The sequence below is a fragment of the Dromaius novaehollandiae genome, chromosome 2 (assembly GCF_036370855.1).
Source record: "Dromaius novaehollandiae isolate bDroNov1 chromosome 2, bDroNov1.hap1, whole genome shotgun sequence".
Taxonomy (NCBI): Eukaryota; Metazoa; Chordata; class Aves; order Casuariiformes; family Dromaiidae; genus Dromaius; species Dromaius novaehollandiae.
The window spans coordinates 144,844,499-144,863,752 of record NC_088099.1 but is presented as its reverse complement, the minus strand read 5'-3'; the positions used below and the strand labels follow the sequence as shown (position 1 = coordinate 144,863,752).

Here is a 19,254-nt window from a genome sequence, read left to right as displayed (position 1 = left end):
TCAGAACCAATTCCAGTTATTCAAGAAATCCAAATTCCCTTTTTTATTCCACCACATTTGTTCTACAATGCTTAAATAAATGTGTTTTCTCTTAGTCACCTGAAGGCTGGTTACAACAGCACTGAAGGCAGCAATAATACAAATAAGGGGCCAAAAGAAGAAAGTTCCTTTGCATTTTCTCTCTCCTCCATACACTAAAGTGTGCAGCCCTATTAAAAATCAGGCCTATTTCACAATGCTACATCTTTCTTGATAGATCAGTCCCTCATCTTTTCATCTTCCGTAGTTCTTTGAATTTCCTCTGCTTTATTTGTATCTCAGTACCAAAAAGATAGAACTGTTATATTTCCACAATTATTAGAAACTTGGGTCAGTGAGCAAGCTAAAGCTTGGCATACCTTTGACTGGCCATAGATTCACATTGCCAACTGCAGCTTGGATGTAAAGTGCCCCGCTGGTATAGCTTGACCCAAGAACAACCTCCTTACACTGCCCGTCTGCCTCAGACCCTTTCAGGACACGGAACAAGTCATCTGCTTACTCTGACATAACCAGAAGAGCAGACTGAATACACTGCATAGGTGGTCCCCACTGCAGGGTAACCTGGGCTCGATTCCTTTACCTAACACTTGTCTAAATCCTGAAACCTAATGAAGGCCTAATGAGGGCGAGAACCAGCCCTACACTTTATAAATAACAATTCATTTTCCAAAGCAGCAAAGGAAGAATAAGATGGGGCTAGAGTTATAGAAGCTGACAGAGAAGAGACCACAAAATAGAAAAGAAATAGAGCAGGACAACAGCTAAAATGGAACCTGCTTTTGGAAATTTTCACAACAGTTCTGGCTTGAGATTGGAGGAAAGAAAAGAAAAAAGAAGAGAAAGACATAAAACATGCATTTCCTCAGCAATTTAAATACTGACCTGTAGAAGCTGTGTTGCTGTAGCTCTCTGTTCGGGATTTTTCACTAAACACTTCTTCACAAAATCTGTGAATTCATCAGACCAGAGCTCTGGCTTCCTGAATGTTGGAGGGGGATTTGTAGGAATCATAAAAATAGCCTAGTATAAATAAATAAATTAATTAATTAAGAAAACAAACAACAATAGCTGGTTTTAGACAAAAAAATCATCATAGTACTGAAGCCAAGTAAATAATTGCTTTATTCACTACTTTTTTTTAAATCAGGTTAAGAATCTGGAAGACAAATTTTAAATAGTCTAGGATTTCCACTAAGATTGAGATTCAGGAAGTAAATCCATCTGCTACTAATGTAGCTACTTCCTATTAGATTTCCTCTATTTAAACTGTAACCCATTGAGCACATCACTCTTTATTTTATCTATTACTGTTTATCAGTCTCAAGAGATGATTTGGTTCTTTTGGAAATTCTTAACAGAAATAATGGCACTGCTTGTTTAAATAGATATATATCAAAGTGTTGCTATGAAAAGCCAAGTTCACCTTCTCATCTCTTAATTTCATTTAGTGCTATAGGAGAACTGCTAAGGAAAATTGGTAGGAGTATTTGCTTTTGCATTCATAATTGTTTAGCTGTAATTTTAAAACATGCTTTTGCTAACGCAATTTAAAAGGAATGCTAAAAGACAGAAAACAACAGTAGAAGACTGCAAAAACAGAACAACCAAGTAACTTGCTTACTAGCAACAGGAATTTACTTGAAACTGAAAAGGCAGTATTTACCTATCTACATAAAATTTCACACTGCTGGAACCCTATGCAGACAAATTCTTCATCTAGGAAGAAGATTCATGCTATCTATAAGAAAAAAAAGTTTTGTCCTACTTAAGGCTGTATAAATTGTGCCACTTGTTTTACGATTTTCACCAGAATTTCCTCTAATTAAATATTTAAACTCATAGAAAAAAAGATAAGCAATATATTTTTGAGAGATCACTGTAAAATAAGCAGGAAAACTTTTAAATTGTGAACTTCCATATGTAATATCAAATACATATAGTATTACTTCTTAAGACTTATAAATGACAGCAACGCACTGTTCAGAAATAAGGAATTCCATTCTTCTAAAACCAGGTTCAACTCTACCACATTTTCCAAAGTGAAAGAAAGTAAAAGATATTTCAGCATAATAGAGTTTTTTTCTCTCTACAAATAAAACCGAGGGGGAGTGAAACAGCAACCAACCGGGATATAAAATACCAATGTATCACACATATAGTTTGCATAGCAGAGGTACCAGAAGCTTCAGACTCTATTTGAAGCATAGGAAAGATAAGTGAGGCGAACAGAGACAAAATTCTTAAGATTTTACCCATAATTTATTAATGTTTCACAGGCCTTGAAAGTCAGTTTACTTTGTTCAAAACCCCAATTCTAAAATTCATTTCATATGATGAAGAAAAGCAGAACCCATGCTGAACAATGCAAGAACTTTTTATTATAACTTTTAAATTAAAAATTCTTTCAACGCTGAATAGTTTATTTTAATTCAAACACTTAAACATTCACAGAACACATTTCTTTATCTGACTAACACAAAACTTCCAGGAACAGATCTGGGCATTTTTTTTAATAAAGTTATGATGTATGCTACAGTAGTTTTATATCTTCAGTGAAGAGCCTTGCCAAAGTAGTACATGAATTCAGGTAGAAAAAAGTAGCACTCTATTACCCTGTCATTGGCCTTAATAACTCACTTGCAATACAAATCTAACTATCAGTACAAATGGAGTGCTTCTGCTATAAAGCAGTGAACAACAGATTCAACTGTTCCTGTCCTTGAAAGCAATGAGCTCTTCTGAACTTTGAACTTACGATTTTTAATCTTATCTTTAGATAATCTTAACCTCTACATATCAGCTCTGCAGTAGCTATCAAAACCACACAGGTATGATACTTGACTAGTAACTACTGTTTATGTTGCGTCAAAACGTACATCTCGTATTTGATAAACACTGACCTGCATCTGAAAATATAAGCATATCTAAGTTTATGAATCATATTCCGCAGAATGTCCTAGAAAATATTTCCCTTTGCAAATTATTTTAATCGCCTACACAGCAGTTAAAAACCACAGCACAGAACTGACTTCTTTATAATCTACAAAGGACAGTAAGAAGAGAGTAGGAATTCATGAATCATTCTTTTATGGCAGGCAATAAAAGTTATAAAAGGAGATATCTAAGAGTTAGGATCCTAAATCCCCATTCATTTATTGAAAACGCCTGCTTCAAAAAAACTCCTTTAATGCTTAAACTCCAGGCTTTTTTAAAACTTGATATGCGATGTGAGCTGCAACACCCAAAAAACAGTTTTGGATTCTTTTATTTTATACAAGAAAACATACAGAAACTAGTTATGTCATACACTTAGTCCAACATGTTAACTGTGTCATGCATTGGCTAGCGCACATCTCTCCTTCCCATCCCTCATCACTCTCTTTCGTCGACTAGGTGGAAAGGCTGGTGGTAATACTCGCTTCCATCTTCACGCCCTCCATCCCGTTATTGGCTTGCACAGCTCTCGGCACAAAAGTTAAGCTTCCTTTCTCCTTCAACAATCTATGATTTAGGTTCCAACTACTTCTGTTTCCTTCCAAGAAACTTGCAGAGCAATCACTGGAGAGTTATAAAACTAGTCTCAAACCTCCAGAAGTAAAAACAAAGCACTTATCTGACAGAAATTCACTCACCATTTTTCCTTCTATTTCTAGTCAAACACATCTTTTATATTCTAACAGAACTATTTTAAAATAAAACTAAGAAATGTCAATCAGAAGCAGAAAACACAAGAGACTTTTCACTTGTATTCTTCTTTCATTTTACCCTGTATTGTTCCATTCCCTTTCTTCTCCCAAAATGTTATTTGTAGTCATTTTTGACTTTCATTCCACTTATAACTTTCTTTAAAAAGTTCCCACTGCTTTTAGTATTAGCTCAGCTCTTCTAACAGTAGGAGGGATGACAGTGCTTGCACAGCCAGCGTTAGGTGATCGGTGCTTAAAATACCAGCACCGAGCAGCACTTCATATGTGCTACCATCCACCTGATCACACAGGCTGAACTGGTGCCAACACCCGCAGGAAACATTCGGACAAAATCATTCCCCAGCCAGGGCCTTGACATACTAAGGACTCCTCCTTGTATGGTTAATACAGACAGGGTTAATTCCTTCCTCTCTCACCTTCAGCATCACCTTCTACATTTCCCCACATACCTGAGACAGACTGGCACATCTTACCCAAGTTAACACACCAAATATACACAGCCAAGGTGTTAGATCACATGAGTCCTAATCTTCAGTTTTATCTATTCAATCATCCTTTGAAATACATCTCTAAGCGGTGAGAAGTCAAAACTCAGGCCTGAGGGACCACGATAGCTTACCAGTGTTTGTCTTTGCCAGCCTGTAATAGAGATTCCCTTCCAAGTGTGTCCTGAAGTAGCCTTTCCAGCTCTGAATCTTGAATCCAACCGAGTTGTAGGTTATCTTTCCTACACTGCTTTGAGACAAGCTCTAAGCCACTTAGTGAAACCGGAATTCAAGGAGAATTACAATATACACATGGCAGAAAAATTAAAAACAAAAACAAACAAACAACCCATTCTCCAGTGGAGCCTTTAGCTACCACTTCCAAATTGGGCATTAGGCAATTTAACAGTTACTACTGTAACTGTTGCCTGATTTACTCTGGAAGCACTTATCGTCCAAGTACCAAGATACAGTTAAGCAGAGTATTGGAAAGCGTACCGAGTCTCAAATGGCAGCAGAAATGAGTAAGTCAGCATATAATTTTCTTTTCATTCTTCTTAGAGTCCATCATTTTAAATGAAGTCCAGGCTGAAAACATTTTTTTGCAAGGGTTCTTTTATGGACAATTTTATTGGCGTGAAAATGTAATCAGATGAATTAGGAAATGCCAAAAGAAAAATGAGAACCTCATATACTGCATTTGGAATTTCCTAATCAGCAAATCCTTGTAGCTCATTCCTCCTGTCAGTCAGGTTATACATCTGTATTATTTCACACAGCCCAAGAACAGGTTAAATAATCAACAGTAAGTTGCTGGAGGTACTACATCTTTTTGTTTTCAGCTCCTAGAATAATTTCTCTACTGGAATAGCTTAAATATCAGTGACTTGCAATAAAAGTCTTGTGACTTCCTGTTACTTAACTTTCATTGCTATTATTTGCCAAGTATAATCAATGCTGGTTACTACTGTAGGAGACAGCAAAAATTTTTATATCATGGTAATTTTGTCATTTTTATTTTTATGCTGTGAAGTACTGCCAGACAACCTGCAGGAAGAGAAGCTTTTTAAGAAACAGGGTAAGGATATAAGACATCCACAGGCAGTTTGTGCATCCATAGTTGGCTTTGGCACCACATAGTGCTACTAATTAGTTTATCACTCTACTCCAAAAAAATGTCTAAAAGGTAACAAACTCAAATATTTGTAAACAGAATAAAACATTTTAGAGTACAAAATCCCACATGAGGGTGCTTTTTAAAAAAAAAAAAAACTTGAATACTGTGACATTTTATCAGCTTTAGAAATGAGGAATCAGCTAAAATAAGCATATATCTTCTTCTTCGTGATGGATGTCATAGAACTTTCCTCCCTCCTTCAACACAAAGGCTGCTGAAACACCACTAACCTGCTCCATCGCAGACTCGGCAGCTGTCTGGGACACCAGCACAGGCAAGGACGGTGAGACACTCACAGGTTCTGCACTGCTCCTGCATGTTTGGGGGGTTTTGTTGTTGTTGTTTTAAATTTTAACTCAGATCAACAATATATTACAGCAAACTTTTCGCAAAACTCCAACAGCAACAAAAAACAAGCAGTTATTGAACAACCTTGTGTGTAACAACAAGGAAACTGGTTTATGTTTTCTGCTTCAGCGTAGATTAAATTTAATCATTAGACCGCCCCTAAAAATTACCACCTCCCTCCTCCCATCCACAAGCACTGCAGTTCAAAGGTCTGCTGGTACACTCCTCCTTTTGTGCAAAACTACAAATAGGTCTGGTCCTACATAAGATTCAAAAATAAAAACAGTCCCTACATCAGACAGCTCATCCAAGGAGATTTTCAATATCCTCAAATTTTGATAAAACCAACAGGAAATTGAATATGTAATACAAAAGGGCTTGTTTGAAAAGCTTATTTTCTGTGAAATATTATTTCCCTTCTTTTCAAAGAGCTGAAGCACCACAAGCTGATTTTTACTTTTTCTTTTCCTCAGCCATGTACCAACTCCCATTCATCCATTTTGCGAGTGCTATTTCCTGATCTCAGCGACAAAAGAGCAACGTCAACTACGGAGAGCAAGAGTCCACTACTCAAATCAAAACTCTCCATCCAGTAGTCGTGCAATGCCATAATTTTCATTTTTGCTGACTCTCTCATATTCCACATACTTCTTAACTGAGAGGTGGCTTGGAGAAATACACTAAAACAGAGCATTCATTTCAATTTAGCACAAGAAGAGCTGAAAAATTTACTGAGAATTAAAGAGCAGAGGTATGCTGAAGTTGTCAAATAAATTTCATCCTATTTGAATTTATCATGAACTTTTTGGAAATGGCGTGTCATGGAAAGCATTTACTGAAGATATCTTCAACGGATAAATACTCCAGACTGATCTAGCTACCCACTGGATAACAGTTTCTCCGATATCTTAGCTAAAAACACATTGGTTTTAAGCATTTAGAAAACACATACAATAAAATTACTTTGAGTAGCTCAATTAAAAAATAAATAAAATTCCTTATCAAAATCAGCATTGGCCATGATATCTTTGATGAGGACATGCAGGCATAAAAGTATATATATAAAGCCACACTTCACAAATTACCCCAGAAGCCTGCATGTTCCTCTTCACTTACCAAGCTGACATTTAAGTGGCTCCACATCCAATCAATCCACAACTTCAGACGAACTCTTCCCGCAGTGACCCAACTTCCTTCCAAATCTTTCACTCGCCACCAAACACAGCAGTTAAAGAACAACAGACCTCAGCTAGAGGACAGCAAAGCTCAGTTTTTTGCTACAAAAATGGGGTCCTTCTGCAAAATTTCAAGTATCATTTACATCTAAACCCTGGCTCGTTAAGCCTCTCTTCCAAGTAGCTACAAGCCATGTACGAATAACTGCATGTCTGCAACAGTAAATGCATTTGGTACTTTAAGCCAGTTATCTCCACAGAGCTAAAAAGATGAGCAGAGCACCCAGCATCTGCCAGCCTGTCCCAGGGACAGTCTTGGAAGCAGACAAACCAGTCAGACCCCCAAGCATCGGGTACTCAATCTTGGAGTGGAGGAAAGACAAGAAAGCTCAGCAGAAGATTGCTGGGTCAGGCCGTGTCACCTGCTGCTGCCACCCCAGCCCGACCACAGGGAGGCAAAGAAATCTCCCCTCCTCTACAGACAGACAGACAGACAGACTGCTCCCCCTGCGAGCAGCCACCCATCGACCAAAGCTTGCCCACCCGTCTTTCCGATGAGCCAAAAGCATCCTCTCCACCCCCAGCTTCCAGCACCAGGGAGATGCCCTTCTGGAAGGGGGCAATGTCTTTACACTCAGCTCGCTCATCCTTTTTGTGAAATATCTATGATTATCCTGGATTTTGTCTCTTGCTTAACTTTTATGTGAAAGTATAGATTTTTTTTCAACTGTCAAACAACTGCCCATGCTCAGTTTGGGCCTGACTCCAGGCCTGTACTCTGAAGCAAACAGACAGTCGCTAACATAACTATACTACACTGTGCTGAAGTCTAGCTAGTTAAATTCACCAGTATCTTCAGTTTTTCCAAAGACACCTTTATAAAAAGGCATCTTGTCTCCTCTGCTTAACAACCTGAAAGCTGATAAAGCAAGAAAACCTGGTATTCTGAATAAACTGGGAAGTCTGTTACTATTTATGACATTTCAAAACACTAATAAACAAATTAGTAAATCTATCAAACCCAAAGGATACAGTGTATTATTTTTCACTCAACTTCAATAACTTTTATCGACAGAGAAATGTTTTGAAATGACATCTGAAAAACACTAATTATTCTTCTGAAAATTAAATCATAAAAAAGAAACCATGTTCTACTTCCACAAAATTTTAAACAGAGCTAGTACCAGAAAGTAATAGATGTATACTGCCAACAATAAAATCACATTTCCAACATTAAGCAAAAACTTAAACACGTCTGTCACCGAACAACCAAAAAGTCATTTTCCTCACTGATAGTCAGCAATGGTTCCTCATCAAATTGAATGAAAATCAGAATATTATGCTGTTATACCCACTTGCCTCTACAAAATCCCAATGAAACACAGCTATGATTATGGAAACAGCCCTAAGTTCAGGCAGGGGAGAAGGGGATATTGAATCCAGGGCAGTCTGGAAAAATAATATCTGATACAGAATTTTTAATCCTAATGATGGGAAATATATATAACAATTCTATTCTATTCTAATAGTTCTTTACTAGTGACTGGTGATAAAAAACATGTAAAGTAAACACTACTACATAGAACAATGACATTTAAATTACTTTAGCATAAAATGACAGGCAACTCGTATTAACACTAGTAGCATTTTTTTAAACAACTGTTACCAGTGGTTTAACAGCGATTCACTATCACAAGCTTCTTTCTAGAACAATGACCTTTGGTGTTCAAAGCAAAGTATGATGCACTTAAGATGTAAAGTAATAAAGTAATAAACAGAGAAAAGATAGATAATGGAAAGAATAATCACATGATTAACAGCAAAGATGGGTTACTGAAAGATAAGTCACTTATATTGACCTGTATATTTCTTATTGCTAGTAAATTCATAACATTTTGACAGCGTCACAATAGGTCAAGAATATAAAGATACCAATCTCAAACATTTTGCAAGAGTAAGTGTAATGGTGCAGTTGTAAATCCATTGAAAAGAATCAACCTTCACCTTGTTAACACGGTCACGCAACAGCACTGTGGCTAAAGATTTACATCTAAATTTACTCTTTCTACTAAAGAGGATGTTTCCTTTTAAAAAATTTTTGCTTTAAATATCAAGCGAACATTACAGATTTGGGTTTTTCTGTTGACAACAACTTGAAATAGTCTACACTGCAAGACTGCCGGAGAATTCTGTTTTGTTTTTTCTTATTTCATTTTAAATAAGATCACATATACAACCGATTTTTAAATCCCAAGCCATGTCACAACTTTAAAGGTCTAGCATATGCTGAGACAAGTCTGCTTTGGTACGCTTAAGAAGCGGAATTCATTGCACCAACTGTCATCCAACCAGCAAGACAAAGAGCAAGTTCCCACTGCTAACTAATCTGAAATGTTTCGGGTGGATCTGCATATTCCTGTTCTTTATTTAAACCCTTTTTCCAGATTATTGACTAAAAAAGAAAATTTTATCACCATCAATCCTACCCCAGAGGATTTATCACCTCAGCAGAATGCTCTACTGCCAGTTAATGGACCAATTTATCCAGTTCTTCCTTTTCTTTATCTCTTGATCTCTAGTCGATCACCACCTTTATTATCTAAAGCAAGCTGGAAGTACCTCAACAAATTACCTGATGGAGTTGTATGCAAAGAAACAACTTTGTTTTTCTGCAGTGGCTTATTTTGCTTGATTATTATTCCTATTCCCTTGAAGTCCAGCAGTTCTATCAATTTTTCTCCCGGCTTTCTTCCAACATATTTAAACAGTTTCCAATCATTTGTGGAACTTTTCACAACCTCTGCATGTGTGTTCTTCAGACAGCATCTTCTCCCAGCTTTCCATTTTATATTTTAAAATGTCATGATTTAAAATCTTTTCTACCCACTTCACTTGGCCCATTTCAACTTCCTGAACCCCACTCTTTGGCACAAAATATTCTTGAACTCTGCCATTCAACTGAACTTTATCCTCCCAATTCCTTTTTGTTTAGGGACATAACATTCAAGTTCCTATTTTCAGGGAACTTACAACAGCAATTTAATCCTCAGTATTCTCCCCTCCTTCAACTTACGTAGCAAGCCTGAAAACAAGGGCTATAACTGCCTTTTAGAAGTCGGTGGAAACGGGGGGGGGGGGGGGGGGGGGGACGACACAACACACAGCTTGGAATATCCATAATCTCATGCAAAAGGTTTGCTTTGCCCCCGTCCCCTCTACCTTTTTCTTTTTAAAATAAGCAAACCACACAACTTTCAAAGTGAAGGCATACACAGAAAACAAAAAATCACTCCAGGCAACTCAAGAGCTTTTGCTTAAACTACCCCCAGCAGCTAAAGATTTTGAACATTAAGCACATACAAAAAAATTAACGCAGTAAGGATTTTTCAGAAATATATAAAGATAACTAGCTTATAAATAATCTACTATAGGTACAAACCAGTATTGTTTATTATTTATTGTTCAATAAAATATCAAACCAGCTTGATATTTTATTGAAAGGATTTATGCAGACCATCTCCATAGTAATTGCAAGTCTGCACATTTTTGTGGCGCCCAGAGATAAAAATTCACGGGGATTAAGAAATACACCAAACACTGCATCAGAAAACAAGACAACAAAAGTCAGCGAGTCTTACAAGCACACACAAAAGTTTCAGACATCTGAAACGAACTGCAACATCCAGACCCCATCCATGACAGTGTTGGATAGTATGTCCAACAGTTTCACTCTCCAAAAAGAAAACCTAAGTGGGCCACAGAGGAAGTCATCATTCTTGTTCTGAAGAGTACACTTAGCCTCAGCACCAACCGAGCAAGACGCATTTAACCTGAGCATGAGGAGGGAGGGTGCATACAGGCATGCACATGTGGCTTTGTTGTTGGGGGGTGGGGTTTAAGGTAGGACAAAAGTAGTAGTTGTTATTAAACGAGCTGCCTTTAGACTGCAAGAAGTATCTCATGTAGCTGCTTAACACACTAATCCAATTTTTACTTAATACTGTCTTGTAAACAGAGGTATTTTTAAACATACACCTGGAGGAGAAAATTTCCTTCTGACAGTGTTAGACAACACCTGCTCTTAGAGCAACTTGAGGAGTCTGAGGAGACGATTACAGCCCCTCAGAGCTTCGCGAGTCTTTGAGAATCCTGTGCGCTCTTCAATTACATGGAAGTAAAATACTCTCAACAGAATGGATATAGTCACCTCATATTTAGAATTAACAAAGAAGTACAATACTCATCCTGAGGGCTTTTCTGTTTGTTTGGGGGTTTTGCTTGTTTGATTTTGCTTTTCTTTCCCTATCAGATTTTGTGCAAAATGGCTATACAGCCCAGACAGCAGAAACCAGAATATAAACTTCTTCCATTTTAAAGCTTCCTTTCTCACCAGTGCTACAACATCATGGCTGTTCTTGGTTTTTGGTCCTATGACTGACACCTTGCGGGGGTGAAGGGTGGAAAATCACACCACAGTCGACAGAAACTGAGGAACTACAGGTCTGATCCTTTATTGTTATTTACAGTGGCCAGAGCTGAACTCAGATGTTTGGTGCCAGCATACTTACTGAACAGGGCTCTCATCGAAGTCACAGAGTTGGCTGAAACCAAAGCTAGTAAGTAAAGACCTTCTCAGCAAAGACGACTGACGGGAAAAGAACGGTACACAAGTAATTCTTATTTATATTCAATCTAGTTTAATCATTTAGCCTGCTCACTGTCTGACAAGCTAACTACTTTGTTTATAGTCTATAAAAACACCCTTCCCTTCTTTCTGAGGAAATCAATGCAAGAAATAGACTCAGACAGGTCCACTTCAGAACAGTAGGCAATTCCCGGTCCTATCATACCCCTTGGGGAACTTAAGCTACACTAGGATCCTCTCAGACCAAATTCTACATTATGACAGATCTTACTCAAGAGTTGGGCAGCTAGCTGCCTGAAAGATGCTTCACTGCTGCACAGGCGTCCAGGGAACAAGAGTGAGGGGGTACCCTCATAAATATCTTGTACCGCCAGGGTACCTCTCTTGGATATAAGCATCTTGCTTCCAATTAAATCACAATTTTCAAAGAATCTAAGAGGTCTAGAGCATAAGAGAAGAGCGCTGAATCTGAACAACTAGTGCTTTTCACCAGGGCTTTCTCATCAGAGAAAGGAAACAAGGAAACGGTTCTGAAAGCACACATGCTGCAAGACCCAACTCAGGGAATACTCTTTTGATTAATTTGCTGCTCTTTCACAATATTTTCTTTTACTATTATTTCAGCAGCATCTTGAAATTCAGACATGTAGTGGTACAATGACTAGAAGGTTCATATTCTGTTATCAGATGATATAACAGAATCAAAGTGTGTTACAGACTAAGAAACTTACTCTTGCCTCCCTCCATGAAAAGCCCAAGAACATGCTTATTATAATAGCTTCTCTCTTCCTTCACACTTATTCCTACAGTTTCTCAGAAAATGAGGCAGTGATTACATCCAAAAATATAACATCCACTGAGACATGAATTGGAAAAAACTACACAGGCAATGATATTTAATAATAAAAGAGTCAAAAAGTGAGCAACTTATATTTGTGAGAAAAAGCTACAGTGGACTGGCTGGCCAGTAAATGTGAAATTTCTGCCATAACCTCACAGTAGGAATGGCAGAAGACAGCCTTCAAGAAACAAAGAAGTTCCTCTTTATTCAGGATATGTTAGACTGCCAGCGGCAGTACTGAGTTCAGTTTTAGGCACCATGCTTTCAGCGAGATATGAACCAACTGAAGAGGGTTCAAAGGAGAGCAACAAGAATTATTAGGTATCTAAAAAACATGATCTATGAGGAAATATCAAGTGAACTAGGATTGCCTAGTCTAAAGAAGAGGTGACTACAGTGCGAAACATGGTAACAGTCTCCCACATGTTAAATCCCACTTTGAAGAGGAAGTGAATATTCTTTTCTTCAAGGCTATAAAGAACAGAACAAAAACCAGCGAGCTTAAGCTTCAACAAAGAATATTCAGGTTAGAGAGCACAAAAGTACCCAGTAGATTACCTGAGGAGATACAAAACTTCTATCATTGTACTTTTCTAAGAAAAGCATAGACAAGCACCTTTTGGAGTGGTTTCATTAAAGTCTGTGTGTGTTTGGAAGATCTATTCCACCCCACACATGCGTGACATAAGCCCCTATTTGCCCTGTGTTCACGCAAATACGTATACAATCTCTAAATGGTCACACAGCAAAGTCATAGAAGACAGCATTTTCCACATGTCCAACCTGCAAATTCAGCAGAAGGGTGCATTATACCAAGCTGAAACAACAAAAGTTTTCCTCAACAGTCCCCATGCATGTGATCCTTCATAGATTGTTTTCTCTTCCACAACACCTCTTCTGCCTCTGGTTTTAAGTGGATTGTGTAAGGACTTAAACGGTCAATACTTTTAAAGGATTCCAGGTAACAAAACAAAACAGTAATTTAAAAATAGCCAAATCAGAAATGGAATAGTATCTTGCTAGAAAAAAAAAATCTGCACGCTGATTTTAAAACCTACAGTGGCTGACTTCTCACTGGGATGTGCAAAGGTGATTTTGGTTACAAAAAAGAAGTTTATCACGTTTGGTCACCAAGGCACAGCAACAGAATGATGAAGCCATTACATTAACAGAAGAAAATCTAAGCAGCGACACACATGACAACATTCATAAAGAGTGAAGTACACTATACTTCATACCATACCATACAGCATTCCTAAAGAGTAAAGTTTGCCATAACAAATGGCAACAGGTAAACAGTTGATGGCAAAAGAAAAAATGACTGACTCACTCGCAGCACCCAAACTAAGAACTAAAATTAAACTGACAAACTATAACATTCCAGATATTAAAAGCCCACACCCCATAAAATAACAGAAATGTCTAATTAATTACAGAAGACTTTAATAGACTAGAAAAGAGCAACTAAGCATTATCAACTACTTACGTCTCCAAGTTCTGTCTTCCTTCAAGCTAAGAAAAGCATCTTCTCCTCTCTGTGCCCACTCACACCCAAGCTGACTTTATAGTGCTGCCTTCCCAGCTACCAGACACATGAGGAGAACAGTCACTGTGCTTACCGAGCTACCGTGCCCAATGCTCGCTCTAGTAGCTTCATAAAAATACCATTTACATTATAGCCTCTTAATGTCATTGTTATCTAACAACAGTGTATACATTATAGCCTCTTAACCTTTATGCTATTGTTAAATAACAGTGAAATTATCTACATCCTTTCCTGTGAGCAAATGTAGTTGCTAGGGAAAATCCAACTCTCCTTTTCTACCCCATATAGGCTATGATGCAGACTGTACAAGGCGTAACACTGAGTAAAATCTGGACATTATTTTTGAATGACCAAATGAAAAGAGAAGTATAACCAAGATATTACTTATACAATTACTAACTATACAATTACTACTATAAGCATTACTTATACAATGACACTAACCTTACATTTTAAAATAACAACCCTTCTAAACCAAATTCAATAATACAATTACAAGATCAAAGTCACACAGTTAAAATTCAAATATACCATTGGAACTGACACTCCAATTCTTCACAGCACTCTGCTACCTTGGTAGATGTAACCATTACCTCCACAACAGAATGCAATAGATATGAACCACACAGTGGCACGTAGAAGTGACCCTACCCAATGAGTCACCACAGAAGGAGAGTAATATACCAAATTCTCGACAGTCTGGGTAGATCAAAAAGAAATTATGTTTCAGAAATGGCATTGTCTCTGATAAAAACTAAATTGGTATTGGATTTAATAACTTGCACCACATATAACCTAAGGATGATTTTTCCAGACGGAAAAAAATTCCAAAGAGAAAACATGCATACAAAATCCAAATGCCAATTATTATTTTTTAAAAGACATTAGAAGGTAAAATGAGCTATGAACCACAGTTGGCTCCCCATACCTTCAGTTTTATTTATCAAACAGAAAAATCTTTCCAACTTTCTCTTTTCCCGTATAAGACGAAAACTATGTGATGTTCTGTTTGTATTACAATTATACTAATTCAATGCAGGTCACTTCCTTTTTACTGAGTCCAGATGACATTTAGTAAACTAAACATGGGCCAATTAGGGGGAAAAAAAGGCGGGGGGGGGGGGAATGATTGCCGCTGGGTAGGTCATACAGTGGCTACAGAACACAATTGCTTGAATTACATTTTGACTAACATCAAACACAGAACTGAAGTTACAAACTACTTTTTTCCCTCCACTCCTTCTAGAATTCTCATGTTTAATCGTACTAATTCAAAAGCCAACTCTTTCCCATGCTGAGGTGATAGATAAGAACAGACTCACGATAATTTTTTCTTGTCTCCTCTTCTCCACTCAATTTAAAAAAATTTTAATATTCCAGGAACTATAAACAATTTAGTTTCCACTCTATTTTTAATATCCCAAGTGGCTAACTAACCTTTTCAAGCCTGTTGATTTTAACCTACTACTGTACAAAAGAAAAACACAGCACGGGAGATTCGGTGAACACTAAAAATAATACTGGTCTAAGCCTCTTCTATTTCTGCAATAACATTTGTTCTCTTAAATCAACCTGAACTGCCATGTAATTAGCCATACAATAACCTTTGCTGATAATGCAGAGAAAGTAGTTCCAGAGGGGTAGGAAAACCCTCAAGCTTATCTCCAAGAAGCAAATAAACAATATGCCTCTGTTAATATCGTATTCACGATCAAGGGCTGAGCTCTTTCTGACAAAAACACTGGGTTTAAAATGATAATTAAAGCCCAGATTACTAAATAAAACATCAAATTAGACCTAGTGCAACCGACTGCAAATCCATCAATGGTATTATTGCTAGCTGTGCTTGGACTTGGCATGCTTTTTCAAGTTTTATACTTCTGAAACAGTATCATCAACTGTTAAAGTAAAATTTAACATCTATTATAAAATAATAGCCCAGTTAGTAGTTTATTCTATATATTGTGGATATGAAGATTACTTAAAATATGGAAATGTACAGAGGTGATTCCAAATAGTTGCAGCCTTCAAAAAAACGTTACAGATCAGGATGTCCTACGCTCTTCAATATGATTGCTGCTAAAACACACAGAAAACACAGAATATAAAGTATTTGTTCCTGTGAAGAAGTCTAGAAACAATATCCTTGATTACTAAAAAGCAAGGTACTGTGCAATCTTCATATAACTGAAGCTTTTTAGTCTTTAAGTAGTTTTGGGGTAACTGAAATTCAGAACAGACAGAACAGATAGACTATCTGATGGAGATTTACCAGAATGTTTTCTTGATACTTAGCAACGGACTAATACAAGCAACATTTTATAGCAGCTTATCAAGAGCAAGCTCCTTCTTAGTCTGCTATCTTTCTCTCTACATTCATGGGCACAGTAACGGGAGAGAAAGGGACTGAAAGATGCAAGTTTGTTATCATTTGTAACCCCTCAAGGTTTTCGTATCCATTTCTACTTCCTCCCAACCTGAGGTGCTCAGCTTTTAAAAAAACTTCATCCAATATGGAAAAACAGAAGCAAAACCTTCAGCAATGCAGGCTAACTAGATTTCATGATTCATCCTCCAGACTTGGTCATTACCTTCACAGCACTCTACAGCCTAGAGGAAAGGTACAGAATTCATGCAGATAAACTCCTTAGTTGCATGTAAATATAAATGGTCATGAGGTCACTCTCCACGATCAAGAACTTAGGAAAAAAATAAATTTATGTAATTAAGAAAAAAGCTTATAGTATCAAGTGTAACATTTTGAAGCCAAAAGGATATACAGACACTGAGATAGAAGATTTACAACATGGAATTAAGCCTTACATCTGAATTTCTTTGTTTAAATCAAGTTTTAAGCAAATATGAGGGGCAAATACAGAAAAAGAAGAAGAAAAAAAAAGGACAAAAGACAAGCATCTATCAAGTTCCCCAAATTATTTAATCTAGGGCATTTTACTTCAGCACTGACAAAATTTAGTAGATTTTGGTCCCGCTCTGTGGTCTACATTGTACTGCTTTGTCCACGTTAGAACTGGGGTGGGGGAAGGGATTATGAATGCAGAGGTTCAAGACAGGACAGTCCTATAGTTACTTGTAAACAGCCTTTCTCTCTCTCCTCCAACACGCATATAAACATTCGTATTCTTAACTTCTAGGATTACTGATGATCTTCCCCACTGAGTAACCTACACAGTCACATGCAAAGCATCTCAAAGTGTGTCTTGTCAAGAGCTCTCTCGCTGGACAGCCTCTGAACGGCACGGTACTTTGTAATATGCAGGTGGAACTACCAAGTGAGGTGTTCGCAGATTTGAGAAAGATATCTTAGAAGATGGTGAGGATCTCATCTATCTCTCTTGCTCTAATTGTACAGATTCATTTCATCCAAGCTGTTTCACAGGAATTTCTGACAGTCCTTTAACCAACATGATGGTCCCCAACTTGAGATAATCATAACAAAAGTGATCTCTATAGCAGATACAATGGAAGTCCACTCATCCAGATCAAAACAATATGCTAATATAAAACCGGAGTCACCGTAAAACCTTGCATTATGAGTGCCACAACTATACCTACAAACTCTATAATTGTCCTTAAATTCCTCTGGAACAATCTTTATCATCATATTTAGAGCTGAATTAAACACTAACATGTAACTCAATACATGTTTGAGTTACAAAGTTAACATGACCTCAAGTGCAAACCAAAAAGACAGACTCAAAAAAACCTGAGATTGGTCTCCTAATCACAAGGCAAATCAGCAACCTGCCCCAAGGAAGAGCCTGCAAAGTTAGTCACAGACAGACTACATTTCCTTTAAGCAGAGGGGGACTCAGTGTGTTAGCCCATCCCATATGGGCTTTTTTGGGCTGAAACAAAATTTCCATCAGCAAAACAGGCTAGATAGTCAATGAAACACTACATACAGAGCAATGAATTTATATACATCACATTCTCCTTTTCAATGACTGAAAATGATAAATGTTAAGAGATTTACAAGCCGATGCCTTCCTTTCCTCTGCAACCCCACTCTCTAGAGCCTAACATCAAGCTGTAAGTTACACCAAAATCATTTCAAGTCAGAGAAAGGAGAGCAACAGGATCAGAAGACAGCAAAGCACTGAGTGCAAGTAATGAAGCAAGAGTTTTCCAAGTGTGACTAGAACAGGCAGCAAGACCAGAAAGCACCAAGGATTATCTCTTGACTGTTCCTCCTGCAGTTCCCTTTGGCTCCTAAAAAGAAGCTGCACAAGGTGGTGTTCTGAAGCAATGGCCCCAAAAAAGCCTAGCACACCCCAAAAGGTCTTTCCAGTCACTGGATAGCAAATCCTCCAACAAACAGAATGTTTCAGTGAATTATCTTCTTTGTCAATAAATGGATATGCCCACTGAAGGAGGGAAAAAGCTTTTGTAAATTAAAGAGAACATAAAAACTTAGCTGGGAATGCCATAAACCTGATTAAACAAACTACAGAACCAGCATAAAGAATATTAATTTAAAAGAATAATTTCACTTTTGCTGGCCTTTATTTTAAGCAGCAGCAAACTCCAAAGACATTCCTAACTCAACTGGCATACAAAAAAAAAAGGGAGATGCAAGATGTACTCCACCCTTCCTTCATAGCCAGGAAACTAAAAACAGAGTGTAAGCATTACTGTTGGAGATTGCTAGGCTATAATACCTTACCTATGTTAGACTGACACAAGCCATCACTTAAAGGGAAATTGTATACAGAGGGAAAAAAAATGAAACCAATTCAGCTGCTTGAGTTCTAAAACTCAAGCACAGATTAAACTAGAAAGTTATTCTTAAAACCACCAACAGAAGCTTTACATATATGCAACCTACTCAGCTGAAAAGCACTAAATTCATACACAGGTTTAGCGTCTGCAACTACTTTATATTTTTTGTATAACAAGATCCAATAGCTGGAAGCTGAAGTTAAAATATTTTTCATGTGACTGTCTAGCACTAAAGATAAATGGGGAATGATTTACAAGATCTCTGGCGAATTCTGCTCCAGATGAAATACTTGGAACCCAATTAATGTTCAAAATGCATAAATAAAAACACAAGTAAATAAAAAGCACTCTCTACGCGCTAGCTTGGCCTTCCTGAGGCACCCATTATTAGTAAGGAAACTGACAGAGCACCAGGTTAGTATCAGATGGAGATTTAGGTTAATCATAACTGTTAGGCACAGACATTTGTTAAAGATCTACAAATAGTTCATACATACAAGACACCATGCGAGTTATTAAACGAATAATGCCTTACAAGTATTGGT

At 37.4% G+C, this 19,254-nt stretch overlaps 1 protein-coding gene across 3 annotated transcripts in view; it reads right to left on the bottom strand.

Moving 5' to 3' along the window:
* STK3 (serine/threonine kinase 3) overlaps positions 1–19,254 on the bottom strand; it is a 145,880-nt gene that overhangs the window by 77,944 nt on the left and 48,682 nt on the right. For all 3 annotated transcript variants that reach the window (XM_064507681.1, XM_064507682.1, XM_064507680.1), the window contains exon 7: positions 925–1,062. In XM_064507681.1, the coding sequence (XP_064363751.1) occupies positions 925–1,062 (138 nt within the window). The remainder of the gene's footprint in view (positions 1–924; positions 1,063–19,254) is intronic.